The 27387-nt window shown below is 40.6% G+C and overlaps 2 protein-coding genes across 4 annotated transcripts in view; both read right to left on the bottom strand.

Moving 5' to 3' along the window:
• Window positions 1-805: 805 nt before the first annotated feature.
• On the bottom strand, window positions 806-7781 carry arl5a (ADP-ribosylation factor-like 5A). Its single transcript, XM_056389164.1, has 6 exons — window positions 7413-7781; window positions 3071-3131; window positions 2766-2913; window positions 2425-2508; window positions 1651-1802; window positions 806-1440 (listed from the first exon to the last, which is right to left on the bottom strand). The coding sequence occupies exons 1-6, from the start codon at window positions 7456-7458 to the stop codon at window positions 1392-1394; spliced, it is 540 nt and encodes a 179-aa protein (XP_056245139.1). The 5' UTR covers window positions 7459-7781; the 3' UTR covers window positions 806-1391.
• An 835-nt stretch (window positions 7782-8616) lies between these two features.
• Window positions 8617-27387, bottom strand: part of cacnb4a (calcium channel, voltage-dependent, beta 4a subunit) — a 34436-nt gene continuing 15665 nt past the window's right edge. For 2 of the 3 annotated variants that reach the window (XM_056389758.1, XM_056389760.1), the window contains 12 exons: window positions 19966-20085; window positions 18656-18778; window positions 17164-17291; window positions 16329-16408; window positions 16099-16118; window positions 15181-15261; window positions 13044-13102; window positions 12856-12965; window positions 12571-12722; window positions 11926-12021; window positions 11622-11798; window positions 8617-10714 (listed from right to left, as the gene is read on the bottom strand). In XM_056389758.1, coding sequence (XP_056245733.1) covers window positions 10451-10714; window positions 11622-11798; window positions 11926-12021; window positions 12571-12722; window positions 12856-12965; window positions 13044-13102; window positions 15181-15261; window positions 16099-16118; window positions 16329-16408; window positions 17164-17291; window positions 18656-18778; window positions 19966-20085 — 1410 coding nt within the window. In that variant the 3' untranslated portion in view covers window positions 8617-10450. The remainder of the gene's footprint in view (window positions 10715-11621; window positions 11799-11925; window positions 12022-12570; window positions 12723-12855; window positions 12966-13043; window positions 13103-15180; window positions 15262-16098; window positions 16119-16328; window positions 16409-17163; window positions 17292-18655; window positions 18779-19965; window positions 20086-27387) is intronic. The other variant, XM_056389759.1, reaches the window with a different exon arrangement.

The raw sequence follows: 27387 nt of genomic DNA, 5'->3' as shown, positions 1-27387 counted from the left end.
GATAATAGGCATTTTAAAAAAAAAAATCAAGCTATTTAAAAATACGGCCAATATTACGACTGGTAGTTACATTAAAATGAAACATACGTAGGATTATGTTTAAAGCTGTTCATAAATCAGCTCTTACACACAGTAAAAAGTAAAAAAGTGGAAAGTATCAAGCTCTGATGAAAGGTTAATCACAAGACCACAGCATGTGAGATTTGCCAATGTATAATTGTGGTTTTACAGATGATGATACATGATAAAAATTAAGGATAATGGCAGGGCTGTTTGCTGACATTGTAACAAACAACTTCCTTATACCAATGACATTGTACCACGTCGACAGATCCAAGGCGTCGGCCACAAATGAACGGAATTTCCAATTCTAATCACATAGTTTGGCTTTGGTTTGTGTTAGAGCTCATTTGAACTTGATTTTCTTGAAAAACGTGACAGCCCTAGTATGCAGTCCTTACTATTTTGCTGTTTTCCTCTTCTCTTAACCACTCACTGTGTGCTGCTCACAGTTTAGAGCTGGTCTCTTCTTCTCTCTCCCTGAATCCCTCTGCTGTCTTACTCTCTGGCTCTCTCCTCTCTACTCCTGTAGCTGCTCATCATGCTCACTGAAAAGCATGAGGGACCATGAGCTCATGTGACACATTCTGCCCCCTAAAGCACTAAAAAAAGAATAACTTGAAGTTACAAAGATGAAACTCAACACAGTTCACAATCATCCCGAGAGAAAAAAAAAAATCATACAGAAGAAAAGAGCAGTCTTGGGAGTCACCTGAAAGGAATACTCATTCATGACACGATGCAATTCGCCTGAAACAGATAAAAACACTTTATTTTACTGATTATTCATAGGGACTGAAAAGGAGGTGGGTGTTTTGTGATTTTACCCTCCCTTCTGCATGTTTCAGTCACCATCAACCATCATTGCTTGAACATTCTGCTGCAGGCACCACATTAAAAGAGAATACTGGACTGTACACACAGGGGGGCAATAAAAACTGCCACAGCCAGTCCGGCAATACTGCAAGGCCACCATGGGCTAGACTCAAACACAGCTGAAGAATAAGTCCATGTACAGTTCCAAGTCAGACACTTTTCTGACCTCTGTGTTTTTCTGAAAGGAAAACCGTGCAGAAATTTCAATTTAAATAATTTGAGTCTTTTGTTTGTCCAATGTCCTTCTGAAAAGGTCATGTTTTTTTGTTCAGAGTTCAGATGTCTTTTGTAAAATAAATTATCACAGAAGAATGTAATGTCCTGGCAGCGGTCTGCCCATGTCAGCTTCACAGGAAAGAGGACAGGGCCTCGTCCCCATCCTCATTTCAAGCTCATGTCTGGAGGCAGAGAAAACAAGAGAGCAAGGGCGCACTCCTGATCAGAGTCAAAGGTCATCATCTCACGCGCAGCCGTGACATCATCCACTCAAGACCCTGGCACAACCTGGAGGTAAACAAGACATTGGGAGTGTCGTAGAGGAATGGGGATGTGGAAGAGACAGGGACAGGAATGCAGATAGACTCGTTTAAGACAAAAATTCAAGTTTTGTGCAACAGTTTTCCTACATAAAAGCAGCTAATGGTGTGAGCACATACATTGGCTATAGTTTTAAAGTTTAATTAATCAAAAGTGAGTTTTAAATGCAGTTCTCACCCCTCTCCAGTGAGCGCACAGCAGGCCTGGATGTGCCACTGGTGGTCTTTGACAGAGGTAAGCTGGAGGCTCTGGGAGATCTCGGCCACAGACATGCAGCCTTTCACATCCTGCTTGTTGGCAAAGATCAACAGCCCTGCCTTTCTCAAATCCTGGAGGGCAGATAAGAGGCATCAAAAGAGGAGAGGGTGAGATATGTAAATTCTTTCAAAGATATTATAACAATATTAACATTTCACAGAAAATTGCTATGGCTGAACTGACTCAGCATTTAGTGCATTAACTCCAGAGTTAGAGTAAACCAACCATAATTCACCCTCACCCTTATTGTCAAAATGCGTTAATTTTTTAAAAAACTTCTCTAAACACTGATGTGTTTAAAGCGCTATATAAATGAAGTTGATAATTGAGGGTTACTCCTATGTTTGAAAACATAAAAAAAAAAAAAAAAAATCATTATCAGAAAATTAATTATTAATTTATAATTAGATAATGTTTTAAAACTGCTTGAGGCTTTGCAAAATGCTGCTGTAATGTTTGTAAGTTTCATTATAATGATAATAATAATAATAATAATAATAATAATAATAATAAAAAAATCACAGTTAAAAGCATTTTCCATAAGGTGTTGGTTTTAAATGATTTTGTCTACCCCCTAGACCTCCAACAATTTATATCTATAAAACATGATAAACTGAAGTGTGGCAACGATGCTGTAAACTGTGGACATATCAGTTCATGTAATAAAATATCTTACAAGTATCATTGTCTTACTTCATGTGCTAGCATTCTGTAGAGTTCCTCTTTGGTCACTGAAATCCTTTCTCTGTCTGTGCTGTCGACCACCACGATTACAAACTAGTCAGAGAAGATGGAGAGAAATAATGGACAGTTAATAATAAAAATCTCAACTCTGTCAGACCCTGGCCTGGACCATAGGTACAGTGGTGCTGCAGTTACACTACATTATAATGGGAATTCATACATTTTCTTTTATTTCATAATTACTGTGGCAATTTCTTGTCTGTGATAATTCAAAAAGATCTATACTGTTGGATGCCAAAGGAAGCAGAACAATTCTTTCTGATTTTGAGCCAACATAACCTACTACCTACCTCTGTGTTTGTGTAGTATGTATTCCACGAAGACCTAAGGGACTCCTGGCCTCCAATGTCCCACATCAGGAAGTGGGTGTTGTTGACCACAATCTCCTCCACGTTGCTCCCAATCGTAGGAGAGGTGTGCACCACCTCGTTCATAGAACTATAACATACAAAATTTAAAATAAATAAATAAATAAAAAAACCTTTGAGTTGTTGGTGACACAAGAAAAATCCACATTTATGCCACATTTTATAGATGAATAAAACTGTGAGGATATGTAAGAAGCTTAGTGAAAGAACGACATTTGTATACTTACAACTGGTACAGAATTGTGGTCTTGCCGGCATTGTCCAGGCCAACAATAATAACTTTGTGCTCTGAAAAGCAATAAAGACACTTACAAAGAATTCACAGAGCTAGCAGTGACATCAATATGTGGGCTAAGTGCTGGTGACTGACTGATGTACGAGTCTTATGTAAACTCAGCCAAGTAATCTGTTTACAGGATGTCTTTTGATGTGGAACTGCATTGAGCGATTCACACAACAGCCCTTTTTGTGTTCTTTCAGTTCCAAATTGTGTAGTTTCACACATCTAGCATTGCTGCGACATTGTGGGGCTGTGAACACTGTACTTTCACAGCTACGGATGAGTTAGTGGGTGGTCTTTAGCAAGCTTGTACAATCAGGCTGAACCCAGTAGCAGCTGAGGCGATGGCATTCACAGTTTCTCTCTCTCTCTCTCTTAAATACAAAGAGGCTTTACTTGTGAAAAAGACAAACAATATGTGACAACTAGGATGAATTGCTCTCTTGCAGTTGATATGCTGAAGTGACAAGTCAATAGTAAGAAGTCCTGTAGTAAGCACAAGGATAGGATAAAGGTAAAGGACACAAGATTGCTCAGCACTTGTGCATCAAAGTGTTGCTTGCTTTTTCTATAAATCATTTGCGACATAATTCCCAGCTTCAAGCATCTCTTCACCACTAGGTTTCAGATCCTGTGATCACCCAGAACACAAATGAAGAACAAAGATTGTTTGGTGTTATTAGTTATGGACAAAGTGGTAATCAAGAGAAACTAGAGCATGAAAGAACAGGATCAAGCCCACATTCTACCTAGACTTTTAAAGTATGGCTTGTCAGAATTATCTCCATGTTTAGTCTACAGAAAAGCCTAGCATCACACCACAAACACACAAAGGCATGCGCACTGGGGATACATTTGGTCTCTTGGTAGGAAGAACTTACAGGGTGATGGCTCTTATACCGACTTTAAAATATTGTCCTAAAACACTTCAATAGTTTTTGCCAGTTTGAGTTACAATTTCTCAAATTTACCAAAATATACATACATATACACAACTATACATTTACATGCAACTATACAAATACAGTCAAACAATACAGCCATGCAAATCTCTCAGCTGCGGGACTAATAATGAACTATATCATCTTATCTCTTACACTATTTCACTTAGAAATAAACATTAGTTGTTTGCACCAGATCATTAAATTGTTAAAGTGAACCATGTGCTCCAGTATCTTATTTGGTTTCAGTCGTTGAGAAGTGGCCCATTGAACTGTCTAATTATTCTAATGTTTGCAAATCCTGGCATAACTCTTTGCAACTGCTTCTGCCAACCAACTCATCCAGATGCACAGAAGACCCCAAGTGCGTTGGTAACAGTAACTGTCAAGAGAGCCTCGTGTGATAATAGCTTCGGCCAGCCACCTCATCACACTGCAGGGAAGTTTAATGGAGGTTTAGCCGGTCAGACAACCACAGGTGTCACCTTGAATATGAATGATGGGATACTTCCTAAGAAATCACAGCATCAGACTGGTGACTGAGACTGACTGGTTCTTAAAAATTTGTATACCAATATTCAGTATACAATCTTAATATGTTGTGACCAAGAACACTTTTTTCCCCCAAAGACTGATATGAAACAGATTCCCAAACGCAGTGAAGAAATGGGCAGCAATTCATTACAGCCTTTAACGGGTTGATATGGTGAAGGTAAATTTAACACAATAAAATAATAAATAAGATGTGCCCCATAATGTTTCTTTGATGGTAAATAAAAATAAACAAAAAAGAGAGCTGGCCAACAAATATACTTCATTAAATCTAGCTTATCCAGGCGACATTATTACATCTTTTTTGTTTGGAAAACACCTTCAAACCCTCACAACCCTGTTACCCTGTAACTGTGACTAAAACCTTAAAAAAGCAAAGGAAGTGAAAGTTGCAAACAGAATTGCACAAGATCAAAATGTGAGCCTTGTGTCTTTGCAACTCTCCCATGTTGAATCAAAACAAAACAGCTGTGAGGCAAGGAGTAAATTATTTCAGCTAAAATGCACTTTTAGCAAGCATAACAGACTGCATGCATAGAGATAACACATAGCTGACTACACTGTCTTTGGTGCCTGGAGATCACAAGTCAGTCCGGTGAAACTGCAAGAAGCTGGGGCAAAAAAAAGTCTTGTTTTGAAAAACAAACAAAAAAAAAAAAGGTCACGCAGGTGCCAGCTAAGCCGCCTGCAGACATACTATCTAAACACATTAACCGTTGATATATTTAAAAGCAGGTGGCACAGTGGCTGCATGGGTTTCTTCCCACAATCCAGTGTCAGTCTGCAAAAAAATATTTTTTTCTTTTTTATCATTATTCTGCAGCTTTGGTAAAATAAATGTCTGAAAATAACAAATCGCACATCACAATTTCTCAGAGTTAAATGTGGTGTCTTCAAATTGCTTGTTTTGTCTGACCAAAAGTACAAAACCAAAAGACACTCAATTTACTATCAAATAGGACAGCAGCAAATCTTCACATTTGAGAGGGTGGAACCAGCTAATTTGGGGCATTTTTGCCTAAAAAAAAAAAAAAAGACCATTATCTAAATTGACCAACTAACTGATAAATAACTGTAATCCAAAGACATGAAGGTAAGATTCACTTCAAACTCTAAATTCCCCATAATTAAGCACAAACGTGGGTGTCTACGTATGTCTTCCCCACCTCTTGCCCAATATGTGGGATAGACTGGGACAGTCTCTCTCCAGGGCCCCCTTTCATAATGAACAGGATTAAGATTTCAGAAAATGGAAAGGAATTTTAAAATCAAATCTAAGATCATTTAGAAGCCATGAACAAGTCAACACTGTGAACATGTTTGTTACCATTCCCTTTTAACATTAAACTGTATGGAGTCTGTAATGTCTAATCACATGTCCTCTTCACTGTGAATGAACTTCTGTTGTTCCACTGGGTAGAATCAATCAACTGGGGACAGCCATGGTTAAGGCTTCCTTAGACTTGAAAGTGCAGCTGGTGCTAGATAGAGGAGTTACAATAAAAGCCTTACAGACCCCAGGGACAGGAGGGATGGAAGCAAAATGGAGCAGAGCTCAGTGGAGATCTAACAGGGGATGAATCGCCAGACAAAGCTAGCAACAGCAGGAAATGACCACAGTTTTTGCCAATGTTTATGTCAAAAGGCAGTCAAAGGATGTTTGTCAAACATTTTAAAGACATTAAATGTTGTGTATGCCTACACTAACCATTATTTCAATCTTCAATTGAGATAGTCATTTCTTTTTCAATTAATTGTTTAGATTGTAAATTGTAAGCCAATCTCAATTTCCCAGAACCCAATGTGGCTCTTAAAACCTGAATACAATACAATACACTTAACATTGGTATAAAACAGGATACAAGCCAAGGTTGGTTTGTCTGTTGACTTATTAGAAATTATCCACTTTAGTTTTGATGTTAGGTATGTGAACAGCGGATAAACCTTTCTGTCTGGAGTCTCGCTGTGTACGTTAATGTATAGGAGTCACTGCACCATCAGCACTATAAGATCTGGAGTACATGTAATGGACCTACTTTACAGCAATTTTGTTCACAGCTGACTGCCCACAGCATGCGAGTCCCATGTGATCCAGTCTGAGTCATGACGAACTAAAACTCCATAGTGAAATTACAGTTGCCTCGGTGTTAGACAAGCTAAGCCAACTGTGAATGGATGATGGGTTACTTGTATTCTTGACATTACCATGATAAGGTGATGTGATTACCCTGGGAGTATAAAGTCAATGTGACTCACTCTGAAGTAATCCATTGATCCTTATTCAATCAAGCATTCTGCTGATGTGGCTGACTTCAGTGTGCTCTGTTTGTGTGGCCATCTCCAGTCATAATACTGGCCAACCGGGCTGAACACTGGACCATACGTCGGGACTCAAGTTACAGAGGTTTCGCAATGCAATCCTGTTTACCGATTCAAGATCACTAGCTAGGGATCGACTTGGTTTCAACTGACCTGCGCTCCAAACCCCGAGAGCATAAATAATCTAACACTAAGTTAACGCAGAGACGGTGAACGGAGTTTGTAGAAAACTACATCCTTCACACGTTAAAATGTGAAACAACAACGTAAACACATATAAAAAGGACATAAGTTACAGTGGCAGAAATTATGATAACAAAATAAGACTTGTAAACTGTCATGTGTATAAAGCTGTATCCCAGGCTGGTATGAACGCAGCAGACCTGTATTTCACAGCGGGCCTCCTCTGACCACTGACTCCACTTCGCTCCCATATCTTCGACAGTTTTATGATAAAAGCCACGGCACCATTCTTACCTTGGTGATTAAAAAGCCTCCATAGCTTTGTAAATAGTATTCCCATGGCTGACGATGAGTTTGTTTTGATGCCAGCTTGTAAGAATCCGCTGTAACTTAGCTAGCTAGCGTTGATGATATTTAGTGCTATCAACTTTACCCAGCTAGCTAGCTCGCTAACTACACAGACGAAGAGCTGTCAGAGCATTGAAGTGTAACCGCCATACTTGTATAAAATAATGTTACTGATATCTCTTCCATATGATGTAAGTTCATGTATGACGGTAAATGTATTGCCGAGAACAAAACCGAAACGCTGTCCACTGTGAGTAGCTGATTGGTATCAGCTGGCTGTTGTGAAGTGCGCTGCGCTAGCTAGCTGTCAATCTTGCGCATGCGCGGTTGCACTGTCCTGTTGGAACAAATGATACACCTAAAACTAATGTGGTCTGGTACAACAGAGTACAGCAGTCCAGCAATATATTGTACTGCTTTATGCGGACAGGTGTTTTCTATTAGTTTATCTACCCCATTTATATCGATGAGGGTAAGCTTAATAGCGGAAACCTCTATCTAATGCAAAACCGTTGAAACATCCTCATTAAAAACGGAACATTAGAATCTTCATGTGGGTAAATTTATTGCAAGACCGTTGTATTAGACTGCTAGGTGTACCTTATAAACTGCTAGTATAGTATGTATACTAATACTCCAATGTATTTTGGAAGATATATTACAGTAGAATAGGAATAAAAATGATCACATAGAATAATCATACTGCATATATTTGATAATCAATTAGTAAGTTAAGTAATTTTTTCTGCTAAAATGCATAATATACTCATAATGATAATAATTATTCCATAAGTAGGGTGATTGATTAACAGACCAACAAAAACTTAATCTGCAACTGTTTTGATAATCAACTAATCATTTAAGTATTTTTTTTCCCCCCAGCAAAAATACCAAAAATTCACTGGTTCCAGCTTCTCAAATGAGAATAATTTCTTCACCCTTGAGTTTTGGACTGTTCAGAAAAAATAAGCAATTTGAAGACATCATCCGAGGATCTTTCATTATTTTCTGGTATTAATTGAAACTATTGTATGTATCAAGACCTCATATTTGTTTTGAGTGCTTGCATTGTATTAAAAATATCAAGACATATGAGGTAATAAAGACAAAGAACAGGTGTGTGTATGCTTTTGAACAAAAACAAGCTCTATCCATACAACAGCATAAGGGCAGTTTATTTCATTACAATTGTAAAATGACAGTGCACACAAACTTCTAATCAATGCATCATTCTCTCACAGGCAGTTTTCAAGATCTTTTAAATTGTTGCTTATGCTCCAGAGTTTCGAAACAACAACAATAAAAGCTACTGTAAATGGCAGATTAGACCAGAAGTCTCCTTGTCGATGTTCCTTTTTCCAGAAGCACAATGAGATCTCTGGCCTATGGACAAAAAAAAAACTGAACTTGAGATTTTCAACAAATAATAAATTACAAGATACAAGAATATGTCATTAAAAGGTGATGATATATTAATCCTGCATTAGCCGTCAGCTTACAAGTGAATTCATCTGATTTAAAAAAAACTGCAGGGAACTGCTCTACATTTCCATGAACGTCGCATGTAACAGACAATGTAACAAAACAGATCAGTCCTGCCCAAGTGCTTTCAGAAAGTTTATGACTCATTAGTCTTTGGTGAAAATCAAATTGAATAGATGTAAATATGGAAGAAGGGTCTGTTAAATTACTATTTAATGTAAATTTTACTTTATTTTATAAAACCTTTAAAAACAAGATGGAGGAAAGTTTTTTATTTATTTATTTTTATCAGATGGCGGAAGGCATATGCAAGGCCGTGAAAGACAAAATGAATGGAATGTAATTTCACGAACTGAAATGAGCTTTCGTTCAATTATTTGTCTGTATTTACATATGGAAGCCCTCAATAAAATCCAATTCTATCAGTTTTAAATGACGTCCTGCCAAACACAGGGCAGACAACAGTGGCTGATAAATGCATGACATATGAAAAACATGCTGGCGTGACCATTCTAGTGACTCCTGTGCTCATTATATTAATAATTTTTTTTTCTATAACAACTAAATCATAACATCTTTTAACAATTTAACACGACACTCAGAATCAAATCCCCCATCAGATGGGTGAGAACATAAACGCTACATCTGTCAGCACACTTCCAGGTCTCAATGACCTCTCATTCCTGAGGTTTGGAGCTTTGAAATGTGTTGGTATCTGCATGATGTTTGTGTTTCCGACTTGATATGATTAATGACAAAAATGGCATTAAGAAAGAAACAAAGAGTGCGCACAGGGAGCTACTGTATGGACCCTGAAGAGAAAAACCACAACACCATCCATGTCACTTAAAAGCAAATGTGTAAAACTCTGGATTTGGGAACAGGCTTCCACAAGATTTATTACACTCACATCGAGGACAGTGGCAAACAAACTTGAGAAGCATTAAAGATGCATTATATTCTGCTTCTACCAGCTCCTGGGTGCGTGCAAACATGTTCTGTGCTGATCATCGCCACTGGATGCTCTTGGTGTCCGGCACTGGATCGAGGCATGTAGTGACCTGTAGTCACGGTCCTATCTGCATGCTACAGTAACAGCTGAGGCGGCGGGAAGGGTCCAGAGAGCCTACGTCGCACAACATCACCTGCTAGTGTACTTCACTCTCAAGCCACATCTGGGGACATATTCAGATCAGCTCCAGCTTTAACCTTCCCTTTAAACCTTTAACTGTTCTGGTCTTGTGCTACTGTCATATCCAGTTCCTTCCCTTGTTCACATCAAAGCAAGAGCAGGATTCTTAATTTTTTTAGGTTCAAATGCCCATTTGGCAGGAGCCAAGGCCAAAGGGAATATGAGGTACTACACATCAATACGAGGTTGTTACAGTCCAAATGAGTGTAGTAGTTTCATCATGTTACAGCAAAGCTGTCTCAACTCTTAGGTCCATGGTGGTCGCTTAGAGAAAGACAGGCCTAGACTTTGTTTTGCAGCAGGCCGCAGCTCAAAGCCGGTGCCTGGATTCCTGGCTGTAGCCTCCCGGCGATCCTCGATTACGATGAGGCTTGTAAGAGTCCTGGTAAGGGTCCTGGTAGTCCTCCTCCACCAGAGGCGAGTGGTCCCGGCTGTGCTGTGATCCCGAGGACAGACGGTTGCGATTCTTACGCGCCCGTTCATTATGGTAGTTCTCGTCGGCAGGCATCAGGCTGCGACGTTCAACAGGTGAATGATCTGTTGTTGTGTGGTTGCTATTCCGGTTTCTTTGGGCCTGTGTAAGAGAGGAAATACTGATTCTGTGTGGTGTTTTGTTTTGTTAAACATTTGACACAACAACTAATTCATGTTCCAAATTAACAAAAGGTTTGTAAAATATTGCAAAGGTTCAAATATTACATTGAATATCTATCCATCTCTACTCCTATTAATATAAGAGTCATATTTAATGATAAAAGATGTTCTACGTGAAGGACTTCAAAGTCTAAATTTACTTTTAAACACACCTCAAAGTCGCTCATGACGGCTCAAAACATGGTTGTAAAATAGTTATAAAGTGTTAACAGTTTCCTCATTGCTGTAAATGAGGAAACAAACGAAGATCAAAGATCTGCAGCTTCTGTCGGCTTGAATTTAGTTAATTACAATGGATTCCAGGAGTGTCAGAGACGGAGCTGCAGCTTCGCCCGCTTGGTCACTGCCAATCCATATGCTCAGCATGCACCAAACACTTATGGTTTTGCCAATATTTCCCTAATCCTCTGCTTTGGACGGAGCTTCAGAGCCTCGAGGAGAGTGGCAGAATGATACAGAACTTTTGCATTACTGAATTACTAGTCTTTTATTTAAGTGCACAGAACATCCTGAGCCTTCGGATGGAAAGCAAACATTTTACAGCTACCGTTTGAGACTATAGGAGTGTCTGATGCTCCAAATATCTGAGTATTGCTTTAAGCTGTGGCTAGAAAACCTGCAATAACACATTTATCAAAAGCAAAGCACTACCCTCACAACCTCGTATATAACTGTACCGTGTCTTTTCCTCTGTCCTCCGTTACAAAATGTGATTGAATTTCACAGATAAGCAACATACAAACATAATGATACATTATCAAACTTAAAATTCAGAATACAGCGCAACTTTTCCTTTTTTTTTTTCTTTTTCTGTTTGACATGTTCACCTGAATGGCAGCAGGATATGGGGAGAGAGCGGTGGAGCCCAGATTGCGGCCAAGCAGGGGGTTGAGTGGCGTGCTAAGTGAAGTGTGTGTGGCACGCCAGTATGCCTCCAGGTACTCTGCCAGATGTTCACACGCATCTTCCAGCTGGTTCTCATCCAGAATAATATCAAACATCTCCTGAGGTTGGAAAGGGAGAGAAGAAAGTGTAGCTGCTGGTGTACGTGAAAAGTTTCACCACAGAATAAAACCTAACTAAGTGGTTGTTGCTCGTCTAGATTTAACGGGGTGTTTGACATTTACTCACAGAAGGACATTGTGCTAGTTTCTCAGCTGCAACAAGCTGCACATTCAAGTGTTTGCTTTGAGACTTCCCTCTTGATTTGATCAGCCGCTGGAGGACCTATGAGAAGGACAGATGCAGTAGAAATATCTCCAATTATGGAATGAACACCAAAGACCTAGTACGCAGTAAACAAGCCTCACTCTTGGCTAGACGAGCCTCTTTATCACCATCTCCACTGCACTGTGAATTACAGCTGCTCTCTAAACATTACAGCTGCTCTCTATGCATGTTTGGGAGAGGAGATTAAGTTTCCAGAAAATCAAACCGGCACAAGTAATAACACGCCTGTCACTGCTCCTATAGGTTCAAACTCCGAGTGTAACAGTCATGCTTTCTGCCTCAGACTTCCCTCTCTCCGTCTGGAAGGCTTCTCTCATATTTCACTTTGAAATGTAAATAGCAGGGGAATAAAGCTAAAACTGTTTCTGAGATTCTGTTTGGCATATTAATTTGTTTGTAATTGCCTGCCTGAGTGCAGTAAGTTACTTTCTATTAATTTTAAATAATGTTAATCCTCAAAAGATAGCAGCTCTTAAGACTATATACAGCATCCTGCTCGGAGAGCAGCAGCCGGGAATTATCTAGCATCTAAGCTTTCAATCTTACCTTAGGTGAGGACACTTTAACATGGACGATAATGGGTGCTAATGAGGTCTTGATGAGCTGAGCTGGATGGTTAATGGTGTCTGCATCCAGCACCACGAGCTGTAGAGACCGGGCCAGCTCAAAGATCCTTTCTATTTCACTCTGCACCTCCGCTACAAGAGGACAACAACATACAGCAGAGCAAGAATGAACACGAAGGAAAATGAGAGCAATTACAAAACATTCACGGGTGAAACGCCTACGAGACGTGCACATCATTGAGTGAGACAGTTCCTGTAGCTTTACCAAGGCTGGAGCGGGTGTTGGATCTCTCAATGATGGCCCTCTTACTGGGGTTGTTTAGTACTGACCTCTTGGCCAACGATATGTCAGCTGTTACCCTTGTGATGGATATCCTGCAACAACAACAAAACGTACATGTCACGCAGAGCGAACCGGCAGCGGGATGATGCACAGCGTCAGGCGCCGCTTACCTCCCATCAAACCTGTGCTTCAGGAAGTCGAACAGCGCCTTCTGCATCATATCCGTCACCTGCGTCCGCGAGCGAGGGGGGAGAAGGTGGAGGAGACGAGATGAAGAGGGAGGAGGAAGGAGAAGAGAAATTAAAGACTGATTAGGCAAAGAGGCCAACATCAGCGTCCTTCCATCCATCAACATCTACTGAATATGTTACAGAGCAGCAAAAAAAGGTAGAAGTGAACTCTTATTATTCATTCTAATGCAATCCAGTCAGGCTGCTGCTGAATGCTCTGTGAATTACACACTTGACCGAGCGGTTTGTCCACGGCGGGCAGTTTCTTCCCTTCTGGCTCTCCGCTGAACGAACGTGGGCCACATTCAATTACGTGATTAGGGGCTACAATGAAAAGTGTCGCAAAGGCCAATGCACAGGTGATGAATTGGGGCAATTAACACAGCGCAGCCTACAGTTCGGCACTGGCTGATGGATATGAGTTGCCACTCTGAGGCCTGGAATTGAAACAGAAAGTCGCTTGCGTTCAGAAAGTCATCCTTAAAGACAGTCAGTCTGGTTTGTTCGAGGTGTTCGACTCAAGGCGATGAGTCCACGGATACATGAATCAAAACAGGCAAAGCGCTGCGTTTAGCTCCGCCAGCTGTCACTCTGATTAGTTGAAATGAGCCTGACAGCGACAGAGGGTTGACAGATGTCCTTTGAGCTGAAACACAGAGTGGTTGTCCCATGAAAAATACTGCTATTAAAATGTGCAATGACTTTGTGGATCAAAAGGTGATTCATTTTACAACCATACAGCAGCAGTGGCTCAAGTAACACGCCATTTCATGCTACTTCATACTTCTAACTTAGAGAGAAATGTACTTTTTAATCTTATTTTACTCTTATAAAATATAATTTGCTGTTATGGATTAAACTACCCAACAGTGTATAAAGTCGCTACTTTACAGCTGCAACATTAAAATGCTGCTTGCATACACACCTGTAATGTCATCTATACAGCAGTGATATAAAACTGTCGAAAATCATTGTGCTGCATAACATTTACTTTAAGTACATTTTGCTGATAAACCTTCTGAACTTTAACTTCAGTAACATTTTAAAGGTCCAATATTTGACACTTTTCTGGTGTTTTATTTGAAGCATTGATATCCATAAGAAAATAGTGATATACAGGCTGTGTGCATTTCTCTGTGGACTGAGCGCGTTGATACTTTCACAGTATTAATATAGAACCTAGACCTGCTTTATAATAAAAAAAACAAACAAACATGGAAATCTTACTTTACACAATATGAGACCTGTACCGCCCTTCACACACAATGCACACAACTCCTCTTCACTCCCCCCGTAAATTAATAAAGGTAACTACACCCTTACTCGTGGCGCTGCTCACACCGTCGCTCATGAGCTTTATTATTTGTAGGATTAAACTGCCTTCCGGCGGTGAGGCGAACAATAAACGAAACGCCATTTAGTAACTCATCTCGTTCTAAAACCTTCGGCGCAGCACCCATTATTCTCTGCTTCTAATTTCAAACCATGCTCCACTTTTTTTTCCCAGACTGACGCAGTTTACCCAGAAGGTTGTTACCACGGCAACACCCGAATGGGAGGCATGGACTGTGATTCCATGACAACTGACTCTGGGCTCCCACCTCCCACCACCACCTCCTTGGCCTCCTTTATTGTTTGTCCTGTGGTTCCAATAGGTACTGATAATCAATTACAACTTTCAGTTTTAATGTTTTATCTGTGGGAGGTAGCGACACAAGCTCATAACAGCTGCACTGTCACCAAGAGAAGATATGTATTATAATTATTGTTTATTGTTTATTTAGCAGGGACAATGAACATTACATTTGCTGCACCAGATGCAGCTTAATAGCTCATCTTTTATCTGTCGTCCCTGGGTGGAGGCGCCCAGCAATGCACGGGCTGGAGAAGTGAAATTATGTCATGCACGGACTATCCTGGTTATTTCAGCTAAATGACATGTTTACATTTCAAAGTTTATACCATTAAACTGTAAGGTCAGTCTTCTGTCCTATCAATGGAAAGGCAGCAAGATTTGCTGTTTTGGCTGTGAAGCAGAGGCTGAGTAAATGCCTTGAGGAACAGTAGCATGTCCTACCTCATAACCTTTCAGGGACGGTCCCACCAGGACAACCGGCCTCATGGAGGGAACCACGTCATACGGAGGGATGAACTCAGCCTGGGGGGTGGGGTTGGGGGGGTTGGGGTGGGGTTGGGGGGTGGGGGTAGAACACAACTACAGTCAAGCTTTGATTTTATTAGCAAGTGTCTCCTAAAGAGTCCAAGTCACCAAGTGTTCTTCAAATATATCTCGGTGTTACTTGAGTGATGCTTTAAATGAATTTATGCTCCATGACAATTTTATATAAATAAATGTACATCTTTGTAATAACCTGTAGAAGCACCCACCAACCCATTTAGCCCAGTTAAAGGATGTGATGTGACACCTAGAAAAAGCTAGAAAAAATTTAATTTGCACTAAGAGGGAATATAAAGTTTTATTTGATATGTCAACCTAATAATCAGAGTTTATTAGGTTTATTAAGAGTTTATATTTTTATAAAAAACAAAAAAACAACTACAAAACACAGAAGTGTCTGCTTTTCACAGCAGAGTTTCCAAACAATAAAATTAAATTTGTGTCACATTTTAATTTTTTGTTCACTGTTTTCAATGTCAGAGTTACGATTGAAAAAATGGAGCTTTCAAATAACAAAAGCTCATTCAAATAATTCTGATAAATCAGGTAAGTGCAGATGACCACATCCGTTGCATGTATCATATGACAGTCTGCAGTATCCATATAATGTATAAGTCTTTTTCAAAAAGTCATAATTTACCTTTATAAAGAAAGTGATCCTTCCAGAGGTAAAGGTTAAGTTTCAAGTGTTAATAATTAAATTTTATCTCTCTGATAATTTACCTGCTTTATATGGCTTTAACTACTAGGATTATTAGGAGGATATACAGCAGGAACAAAACATTAATAGTAATGTAAGTAATTCATTGTACTCACCACTTTCTGTTTCTGCTTTCCTGAAAAAGAAAGGAAGGATCAAGTGAGTGCATACTGGACTGGGACTATATGTGAAATTATATTAGACTATAAAGCGTCACAACATCACAGGAGGGAAATAAATACCCCTCACACATACAGAGCATCTAACGAGACAAACAACTCCCTCTGTGAATCTGACGACAGCGTTTCCTCTCAGACCTAAACAGACTTGTGTCTTTGGGACGAACCTGCAGAGTTGGGGTTTGGTTTGAATGTGCCCGACACCATTTCTCCCAGACTGGAGGAGGAATTCCCACTGGATTTACTGCTAGAGGGAAAACAGAGAACAGAAACAGAAGAGTGTTTAGGTAAAATCCAGCCAGACGTCTTCAGTCGAACACCACCAACCTCCGGAGAACATGTGACCACAGAGTGAACCTGCAGTGTTTATTCTTCTTGGACGTAACTAACTGGTACAAGTGTGACCATGTTTTTAAGTTACTTTGAAGAGTGCTGAGGTAGCTTTGAACTAAAAGAGATTAAAATGAACAAATACATAAGAAATAACTGAAATAAAAACATTAGGTTTGAATAACCAGACACATCGACTGACTCGGGGTCATGTTCACTGCGCTGTAGGGAAGTCATCAACTAAAAAACATCCCTCTATCTATTATTAAGACGAAGCTTTTTGTAACAGAAAAACAAAAAGAAGAACAAAATGATTCGAGGTAAGTAGTTTTCGTTTTTTTTCTTTCTCCATTGAAAGTGAGGAAAGTCAGCAGTCAGCATCTCTAATCACCTTGGTGGATAAAACACATCACCCCATCTGATGGAAAATTCTACGGTGGCCACGATCCAGGAACACCTCTGAGAGGCTGGACCACACAACTCAACTTGGCTTTCATCCACCTGACTTCCTCCCTATCTGCTGGCTCAACTGCCAGGCTCTAGTGGCTCTCTCTCCCCTCAGCTCAGCCCCCCCACAACCCTCCAGTCCAACTCTCTTTATCCCTTTTGATCCATGTGTCTACTCCACACCGCCTGCACTCTCACATCTCCCTTCCTCCTCCCCCTGCTCACCCATGGAAGCGTCCTCTCTTCTGCTCCTGCTGGAGTCGGATATTTTCCAGCTTCAGAGGGCTCGGGATGAAGCCGATGTCGCAGCCTTCCTTCACCAGGCGGCCGATCCACCAGTCGTTGTTGTACTTCTGTAAAAACGAAAAAATAAAATCAGAGAAAAATCATCAGCATGTGAAATTAGTCTGCTGGATGGACAGTAATAACTGATGATGGAGAGATCCAAGATTACTTTTCAAAATTCTCATGGGAAATGCTCATTCATTCCTTCATTTCCACTTGCTGCTGCAAAATCTAAAAATCCTGACCCCAAAAAAGAAACTGCCCTATTAGTCTCAATCACAAGCAGAATCAAAGGGGAGAGCCCGGTCCCAGCGAGCTGAGACACCATAATCTAATGACAATATCAAAGAGAAATTTAAAGCTCTTTCCTAAACAGCGGTGAGTGAGGGCTCGGTTCCCAAAAAAAGTTTGGCAGTCATGACAGTGTGCTGCTAAAATCTTCACTTCCAAGAAAAGACAGTTGGATTCCAGTCAAGGCTAAAATTCACTATAGAAACAAAAGATGTTTAGCATCACGCAGCGCCATCATGGACCCAAACCATACGGCCAGAGTCATAAAGACATATGTATCATTCAGGAAGAACAAGGAGTCCTGCAGCAGATGGTCTGGCCCTCACAAAAGCCCTGGTCTCAACATCATGGAGTCAGTCTGGGATCACATGAAGAGACAGGAGACACTGATACAGACTAAACTGTGGCAAGTTCTCCAAGACGCTCACAACAACCTGCCTGCCAAAATACTGTGAAAAACAAGTGCACCCACGAGAACTGATGCTGTTTTAAATGTAAAAAGCGATCACACCAAATGTTGATTAGATTTTTTTCTGTTTACTGCACAAAACAAAAAGAGTCAAATAACACTGCTGCATGACCTCAAAGCAGAGCGCACAAGACCCTGAAGTGCTTCAAGATAATAGAGATTTATACATCGACAACTGCAAACACAAATGGGCAAACTCCCCCTTCTGATGAAGTCCATCTGATTTGAAAGGTCCAGAACTGTTATTAAATGGACGTCGGGTGTGGGACTGTGTTTTTATGAGTTTGGCTGCAGTTTCTCTCACTGTCAGGTTCGTATAACTAGTGCCTTAACTGCATATGGTTTGTTGCCATGGTTACCTGCAGTTTAATACATCTTGACGGTTGATTTAGAACGACATTTAAGCTGTTGGCTGGAACTAAAGTATATTATATTAATGGACAGCTGCCAGCCAATCAGAACATAGCATTTTCTTTGGTAGTGAAACAACAGTCTGCTCGCACGGTCCAATCCCATAGAAAAAGTCTATTAGATACACAGTAGAATACAGAACCACGAACAGAACAAACACAGATCTGCCCGTGTGATTTCTAAACCGAATGGAGTGCACTAAATTAAATCCTCCACACAGTGCCACAGGTTTAACGTTACTGGATAGTGACTGAATTGTACCTCTTTGATGTGGAGGAAGTCCTTGGCATCAAAGGAGACGGCCGTGCCAGCCACAGGAACATCCTCATCCAACGCTCCACAGTAGCTGACATTGGTCCTCACAGCAAAAGCCACCGCTTTAGTCTGTAAGACAGACGGGAGGAAAAAGTCATCAGAGCAACAAGGCAGCAACGTACAGTGAGTATTTAAAAAGGGATAGGTGATGTGGATTAAATCCTCTATCACATAATATCAAACTTTATATTATGATACTGATATAATATATTGTTTTGTGGAAATTCAATTATGAAAAAGTTTATAACATGAGCAGAAGCAGCAGTGTGTACACAGAGACACAGAGACACGGAGACACAGCTAGACAGTGAGTTTTCCCCTCAGCAGAGAGTTACTGCAGCACCAATGCGCTCGTCAACGCTTCAGCATCACACATGCGAGCGAGCCCGGAGTGAGGGGTGGGTGGTGCTACAGAGACGCTATGTCAGACCTCCTGACGAAGGTGGCCGCCAGACATCAGCAGCGGTGATCACACACAGCAGCGCCCGCAGAGGATCTCACTCCAAGGCCAAGAAGCCCAGATAATCTACAACGATGGCTCCTTCAAACACACTCTATCAGGCCTTTATTTTCCTTATTCTTCTTCTTGTTTTTATCTTTTGTACTATGAACTATGTGGCTTTAATACATTGAACTAAATCATCAAGATGATGATGGGACTTTTACCTGCATGTATCACTCCGCTTTTTACAGGCGTTCTATTAACTGTTAATTAGCGGCTGTTTTACATCTTAGATAAGAACAAACTTTGCAAAGACGAATATATTTCCAGAAATAACATTTGAATCAAATTATGTGTGGTCGTTAGAGGAGGATGACGGGAAGGAAAGAAGCCTGGATACTTCAGCGTACACCCCCAGGTACGCTCATATGACATCGTCAGGGAAAATGTTTATGTGTTGCTTACTATTTGTGCTTCAGTACATCACTCCCTCTCATGTGATGTTGCTGAGGTCAAGGGTTTTGCAGTACTGTATGTAAAGTGATGATTTTTTTCCACCAGCTGCTGAACTCAATCGATTTTTTTCCCATCACTCTGTTTAAGTTTAGAAGAGAATGGGTGTGAGGATGTGATGGGATCAGGGTAAATGTTTACACTTTGACAACCTTTAGTCAGACCAGTAGCACAGTGCGGCCAGTGAAACTGAATAATGTGTCTTTGCTTGTGAGGCGAGATCACGTGCGTTCAAGTATGTGTGATATACAGTACAGTACGTAGCTTTATTGTCCTGCAGATAGCTCCCAGTGAAACTGACCTTTGCCCTCTCGAGCTGAACAGTGGCCTGCTGCTCCTTCTCCTGCCGGCCGCCCTCCTTCTCCTCCTCCAGGGACACATCCGAGTCAGATGGTCGGCTTGTGTAGGAATCAGCTGAGCCCTGGAGTGCAACAATACACAGAAGATGGAAATTATATTCTACCAGGAGAGAAATTACCAGTACTGGTGAAACCGATGCCGGGTGACAACTTTCTTAAAGTGACACAGATTAAACTTGACATCCAAGAGGCATAATAATAATAAACATCCGTAAAGTGCAATTTTGATATTCCCTACATTTAAATGCAAAAAAGTGCAAATAGATTCAGGACATAATAAGAGCCTGTTTCTTAAAACCAAAGAGATGAAGCAAATGAATGAGTGGGAGATTACAGACACCCAGGTGTGTGTGTGTGTGTGTGTGTGTGTGTGTGTGTGTGTGTGTGTGTGTGTGTGTGTGTGTGTGTGTGTGTGTGTTGTGTGTGTGTGTGTGTGTGTGTGTGTGTGTGTGTGTGTGTGTGTGTGTGTGTGTGTGTGTGTGTGTGCTGCTGTGTCACATGACTACTTGTATTCCTCTCCACACAGGATCAAAGGGTAAGAGATTAAAGATGAAGAACCGGCTGGGAGGGAAGGTTCAGAAGGAAGGTGGTTTTATTTGTGGCTGTGGCTCCGGCGGCAGAGCGGGTCTTCTACTAATCGGAAGGTCGGTGGTTCGATCCCCAGCTCAACGAGCCAAAGTGTCAAAGTGTCCTTGGGCAAAATAATGAACCTGAAATTGCTCCCGATGTGTTATCAGTTTATCTGTGTGTGCTATTAAAGTGCTGTGTGAATGTGGCCTGTAGTGTAAAGAAAAGTGCAGTCCACTTTGTTTATTTGTAGAAATAAAATTAGAAACACAAAAGGGCAGAGTTTTTTTTTTTCCTTTTTAATTTAATATTGAGTAAATATGAATTTGAATGATGCAGAGGGTTTACTCAGAAAAACTCCACTAAACCTAGGATGAGGGAAGTGCATTGCTACACTGACCTCTACGGGTTGAAAGTCTGTTGCACCCCATCACAGCAAAAGAAAATCAAACAGCAAGTTTTATTGTAAAATGATCTAATGCAAATTTCTAATGCTGTAATCATCTTCTCTTCATCTCGTCCAGGGTGGTGCACTGACCGAGACGTGTAGGGAATGGCTGGAAGTTTTTGGGGAATATGCTGAATAAGAAGACGGATAAATATGAAGCGTGAGCCAGACATTTCAGCTGAAGAGATATTGATGAGAAGGTTTGGTTAAAGATATATGACATGTTAATTAGGTAGAGGTGCTGGTAGGCAGAGCTGCGCTAGCTGTTTCGCCTAAGCTAGCTATCGTTAGCTTTGAATTTAGCATATAGACATGAGAGTGACTCACTCAAGTAAATGTATTCAAAAAATATCAAACCTTTCAAACTATTTTTTTTCTTGTCTTATCTGTTTGCTGTATTTGGCTGTATGTGCTGTATTATAGACTCCTGGGAAATCAGAAATCACATCAATGGAAGCTGAAGAGGATCCTATAAACAACACAAGTTGGCTGTGATTAGATATACTACAGCTGTAGCTCTCGCTTCTTTAAATAACACTTGATAAAGCGGAGTGAAACGAGGACCTTGATTTATAACAGAAACAGACGGGTGGTGACTAACCATAAAGTGTCGTTGGGAGGATGAACACTTACTCTTCCAAACAATATTCCCTCATTTGGTGTTGGTGGATATGGAGATGCTGGTGCTGTTTACTAGTCATTTCAAAATTCCCACGGGTGCTCAGCTGGGTTGAGGTCAGTACCTCAGTTCTATTCCTTTTGGAGAGTTTGATTTGTGAGGATGTTTTTCTGGCCAGTCCTTAAAATGACTTGATTATACTGTATCTGTACAGTGTGTATGTGTATGTGTACCGCTGGGACTCAGTGGGTGTCTTGACCCCCCCCCCCCCTTCACCACAGTGCCTCAGGCTGGAGATCAGTCTCATACCATCACTATCAGTTGAGTCATCTTCTTCCTAACTCACTCACTCCCTCACCCCTCACATCCTTATTGGCTACAAGTCAGTGGCTGCTGGGTTAGAGGGGCAGTAAAACCGCCCACCCACTTATTCAACGCAGAGCGAGAGAGAGAGAGAGAGAGAGAGAGAGAGAGAGAGAGAGAGAGAGAGAGAGAGAGAGAGAGAGAGAGAGAGAGAGAGAGAGAGAGAGAGAGAGAGAGAGAGAGAGAGAGAGAGAGAGAGAACCAGAAAGGCAGCAGGATTATGACCGACTAGCTGAGGAAAATGTGCAAACATAAACAGAAGTAACAGCGGATGCACAGAGACACTGCTGGAGAGCGAGGTTCCCCTCAGCAGAGGGAGTGTTATTACAGCACCAATGCGCTCATCAACCTCCAGCATCACACGCAGGGAGCTGCCCACCCTGCAGTGAGGGGTGGGCGCTGCTGAGGAGACGCTATTTCAGACCTGCTGGCGGAGACATCAGCGGTGATGATCACACGTCATCCACAGCATGCAGCAGGGGCAGATCTCAATCCAAGGCCACCATGCTTTAAAGATGTACAAAGATGGCTCCTTTCATACTGTCCTTTCTACAGACTTTTATATTCTACCATAAATCTTTTCATTATCCTGTATCGTTAATCTCTTTTATCTACAGGGCTGTGACACTGAACTCGATAAGATGATTAATTTGGCTGCGTCTCGTCTCTTTTATGGTAGAGATATTTTTATTCTGTTCTGTTATCATTTTTAAATTGATTTAATTTGATCCTTTCTCTTATAAAACAACATGCCCATGAAACTTATCTAAACACACACAAAACCAAAAAAAATATGAAAGGAAGAAAAGTCTGATTCAATCCAACATGGACATGAACATACAAAGACAAAAATTAAAATAAACAATATAAAAGAAACTATAGCTCACGCTGCCAGCACTCCTTTTAAAAATCTTAAATCTGTGTAGAAGATCATCACATTATCAATATTATAATACAAAATACCAGCTGGGGTTTTGGTAATATTGTGATTGAGCTTAAATGATGTATTTTCCTGATGGTAAAGGCTGCATCACTGTGACGTATCTGATCCTGCTGTTAGTGCTGTTACTTTAAATAAAGTATTCCTGCTTCTGTTTAAGCTACACCGCTGCAAGTATCAAAAGTATTTGTAATGTTATTACAGCAACTTCAATGACTTTAACTTCTTTTAGTGAGCGCCTGAACTAGTATGAATATACTAGTATATACCTAACTTTTAAAAATGGCAGCTTACTCTATATGTAGATGTCACCCCCAAAATATTGTATTGATATATATTGATATTTGGGTATTTGGAGAAACTACTATCAAATTGGATTTTGCCAACATCCTCCAAACACAGCTGCAAGGTGACTGAGTCAGCATGATGTTACCTGCTCCTGAGTGTGAGAGCGGAGACTCTACACACCTGAGCAGGGCCCTGTGAGTGGATCCAAGCCTAATGGAGCTGTACTATAGATCCATCAATCATCAAAAGAGGGATAAATCTACAGTGCGTACTACCACCATTTTAAAACAGTGCTACAGACAGCAAAGACGCATGTGTAACTGTGCTGTCTTGGCTCTGAGGACGTCACCTTTGGCTGACCATTACTGTAGCTGTTTGTGTTCCCATGTGGGATATCTGGCTTCAGGTCCAATTTGTTACAACTGCACCGTGTAATAACAGCTCTGTGTGTTCGAGCACTGTGGAAAAAAAAACAGTATATAATGGGGGTGGTGTTGCTGCAAACATTTGTGACGTTTTTTTTTTTCCTTTAACACATCACAGTAATGTCCAGTTAAAAAAAATGGCAGTGCTGCTGCGGCACCGTTCCCCCCTGAGGCAGAAACAGCTGCTGCCTTTCAGTATAACTCGACAGGTTGTATTTTAAACATGGGAAGTCGAGTATGATATGACTATGAATGATATGTTTTCTACCATTTCAGCATCACAATTATAGGAACAAGAAGAGCAGATAAAAAAAAAAGTAGTCTGGCCGTCACCATCTTAAAAAACCTCAGTTATACCACAACTTGTGACCTCAGAACGATCTGAAACTTTAGGCTGGTGTAATTTGTCATCACTGTGTACAGCTGCAACAATTTGTCAATTAATCAATCAATAATCAACTGAAAAAATTAATCACCAATTATTTCGATAAATCATTTAAATCAATTCCAAATACCTGATGTTCCAGGTTGTAAAAGGTGAGGATTGACTTTTGGTCTTATATGACAGGATCCTGAATAGTTTGTAAAATGTCACCTTTGCTCTGGTACATTTAACGGTGTCCTGGTGTTTTATGGACTAATTAATTGATTATTAAAAAAAGGTAATTGGAGTAGTTGATAATAAAGATGATTGTTAGTTGCAGCTCTATTACTGAGTCCTCTGCTTTACTTTGTGTTGGTTGCAGACCAGCACTGTGTAAACACTGTTTTAAACTGATGAATTCAGTGGCACAGAGCCAAGAGTAAAAGTTTGCTGAAGTTTGACTCCAGCTTCTCTGACTTCAGTGAGAGGAGCCAATGGCTGACGGCTACTGCTTGTGCTGCAATTCAGGATGGAAGATAAATAATTAAGGTGCGTTTTTGAATGTGTACTCATAATTGTACAGCCTCATATCGAACCCCCACAAAAAAACTTTTCAGGTGAACTGAGCTGACTGTTCTTATAGCAAATACTGAAAACATATGTCATGATGTTATTATATAATTGATGGACTTGAACTCACATCACGGAAGCATTTTTCACTACTTCACTCTCTCTTTCGAGTCCCATTAGCTGTTATTCTCTATCTGTGATGGAGTGAGATGTTGCCGCTGTATGACACAAAATCCGTGCTTCGTGCTGCACTACAGCTGAGTAATCACTACATTAGCATAAACACTGGACGCCTGCCCCATTGGCAAGGACCAGCTAGCTCAGTGCACAGGCTCTCTGGGGTCCACGAGCTAATTACTGCTCATCATGGCTTTCTAGTACAGGTACGGGGAATGTACTGCAGTGTGAATTGTGGCCTGCAGGCTGCCGCACACATCAGCCTCTCAGGGGTCAGGAGCCAGTTATTCCCCTTGTCACCAGCATTAAATGAGATGAAGGAGTGAATGATGAGAGTAAGCATGGCTATGGCTGCTGCTGCTGCTGCTGCTGCTGCAACCGTTGCCACCACTGACATCAATAGCCTTTATGATTCATTGGCCCCACGGTGTATGTAACCCACCTGCCTACAGTCATTTGTTACCCTATTTGTTTTCCGGTCCGTCTGCCTTTATCAGTCATTCAGGCCAAACATGTCTCCGTGTGTGAGTCTCTCTCACTTTGTATTTATAGAGACAATAAAGCACTATAAAGATAAAGGCACTACAGAAATGCAGTTAATGCAGTCTGTTGCAAGTCAGTCCACATCAAACCAATATTTATTGGCTTCAACAGGCAACTACTGCATGCAACAATCAGTGCATGAATATTACATAACCTGCAAACATGACTCTCATATTGAACCATGTAGCATGACGTAACCGTGGTGCACAGTACGGTGCAACAGCCGTGACCTGTTCTGTGACAGAACATGTGAATGTGTTCATTACTTTTAATGACTACTTTCATGGCAGACAATCAAAGCAGCTGATCCCTCACTGGGTGACACAGTGACTGTAAACAAATAAACAACTAAATTACTGCACAGCACAAGTGTATTCTTCACAAGAAATATGAATTAAAATATATATTTTTAGCATATTAAGAAAAAAAAAAGTGTCTTCAAACTTTTCCTTTTTAAAATAATTTGTCTTCCTTCAATAGCAAGAAACACATTAAATACCTTCATTTCCAGATTAGCAGGAAAAAGCATTCAGTGGTTTGATTTCTTTACAGTCACATCATGGCAGGACATGTTTATCAGAGACGGTGCTGTGGTGTTTTCCAGGTTTATAGAGAAGAAGTGTAATTATATACAAGTGAATTGTAGATGCAAGGCTATCAGAGAGCAGCAAGTAAAAGACTTCAAACAACAGTGTTTCTATTTGAGGTATTAACTTGATTGTTTAGCAGCAGGTTTTTCCTGCTAGACAGCAATCCCAGAAGTATTTTTATTTTCCTTTAACAGATTCTAAATTTCATCTCAATCATTTCAGGATACACACTTCTAAACACATGCTCTCTATGCACAAACAGCTTGTGGGAATACTCTGTCCCTCCAGTTATCTATCCCACAGCGTACGCATACAAATAGTCAAATGTACCCTCCGCGTTCTTGACCCCCACGCATCAGAACACAATAATGTCATGTTGACAGTAAGGCAGGTGATGTGGTGTCTTCTTTGTGTTCCAGCACAGAGCTCAGGATATCATGTTACTGTGTGTGCTGCAAATACGTTCCTGTGTGAACACTCTGGTCTCACAACACAACAACTTAATATTCCTCTTTTCTTTCAGCCATGTTTCTTATAGGATAAAATGTGGGGGGGGGGGGGGGACAGAAATGAGGATAGGAATTGGAATAATTTGAGAGTAAGGCAGACGTCAGAGTAGGGTCAAAGAGTAGGATCATAAAGGATCTATCTATAAAATTTGAACGCACACATAAGAGCAGATAAACTGTCTAGAAGTGTTTGAGGATTTTAGGACGTATTCCGACTGAATCATTTCTAATTAATGATGACAAAACCTAAAATAAACCTGATCATCCACGAGACTTCAGTATTTCCGGGCGAAGTTTCAACACACGCGATAGTTTAGAATTAAAATATAGGCACTTTATGTAAAGTCTCATATCTGGTTGTAAAATTCTACTTCCTGATGGTCAAATCCAGCACTTTACAGAAACATGATCTCGGCTGGCGAGAGCACATCTCCGTCTCCCTTCGTCCAAGTGGCCGCTGTGGCTGCAGCATGTCACCACTACAGGCTGTTGAAGCGTGAAGATCATGGAGCCGCTCCATCTCCGACTACACCCGTGCGCTTGGATCTGAACCGTCAAGCCACATTTGTAAAGTAAAGCAGATATCAGACACACAGCGGTGCTGAGTTGTCGACCGTCTTCTCCAAATTCTTTTGTTTCAGTCAGATGGAGAATTTGTTATTTCCGACATGTCAGAGCTTCAGGAGCTGAGAAAAAAACGGCTGCTGAAAAGGTTGTTGAGTGGATTCAGCGTTGATTTGAGACGTTTCAGACACAAAGTCACACATTTTATCAGTATATGAAGTATTACACCATCTAAAAGTCCTTGAAGTATTATTTCCTAATGTTTTTAAACATCTGGTAATAAAGGTAAAGGTAATTGTTTGTTTTGAGAATTTCTCTTTGCACTAGTACTCAAACAATTATGGGCGAGAATCAATCTTTAAAATACTGCCTGAATCATGTGTGTAGTATCAAAAAC

This window comes from Seriola aureovittata, chromosome 11 (genome assembly GCF_021018895.1).
Source record: "Seriola aureovittata isolate HTS-2021-v1 ecotype China chromosome 11, ASM2101889v1, whole genome shotgun sequence".
Classification (NCBI taxonomy): Eukaryota; Metazoa; Chordata; class Actinopteri; order Carangiformes; family Carangidae; genus Seriola; species Seriola aureovittata.
Note: the sequence above shows the minus strand (reverse complement) of the source record. Positions and strands in the feature narration are given on the sequence as shown.

Excerpts from the sequence above, each read along its gene's own strand:
- arl5a (XM_056389164.1), bottom strand. The coding sequence starts at position 7,458 with ATGGGAATACTATTTACAAAGCTATGGAGGCTTTTTAATCACCAAG. Across the intron at positions 3,132-7,412 it reads GAGGCTTTTTAATCACCAAG|AGCACAAAGTTATTATTGTT; the intron begins GTAAGAATGGTG and ends ATTGCTTTTCAG. Across the intron at positions 2,509-2,765 it reads CATACTACACAAACACAGAG|TTTGTAATCGTGGTGGTCGA; the intron begins GTAGGTAGTAGG and ends TTCTCTGACTAG.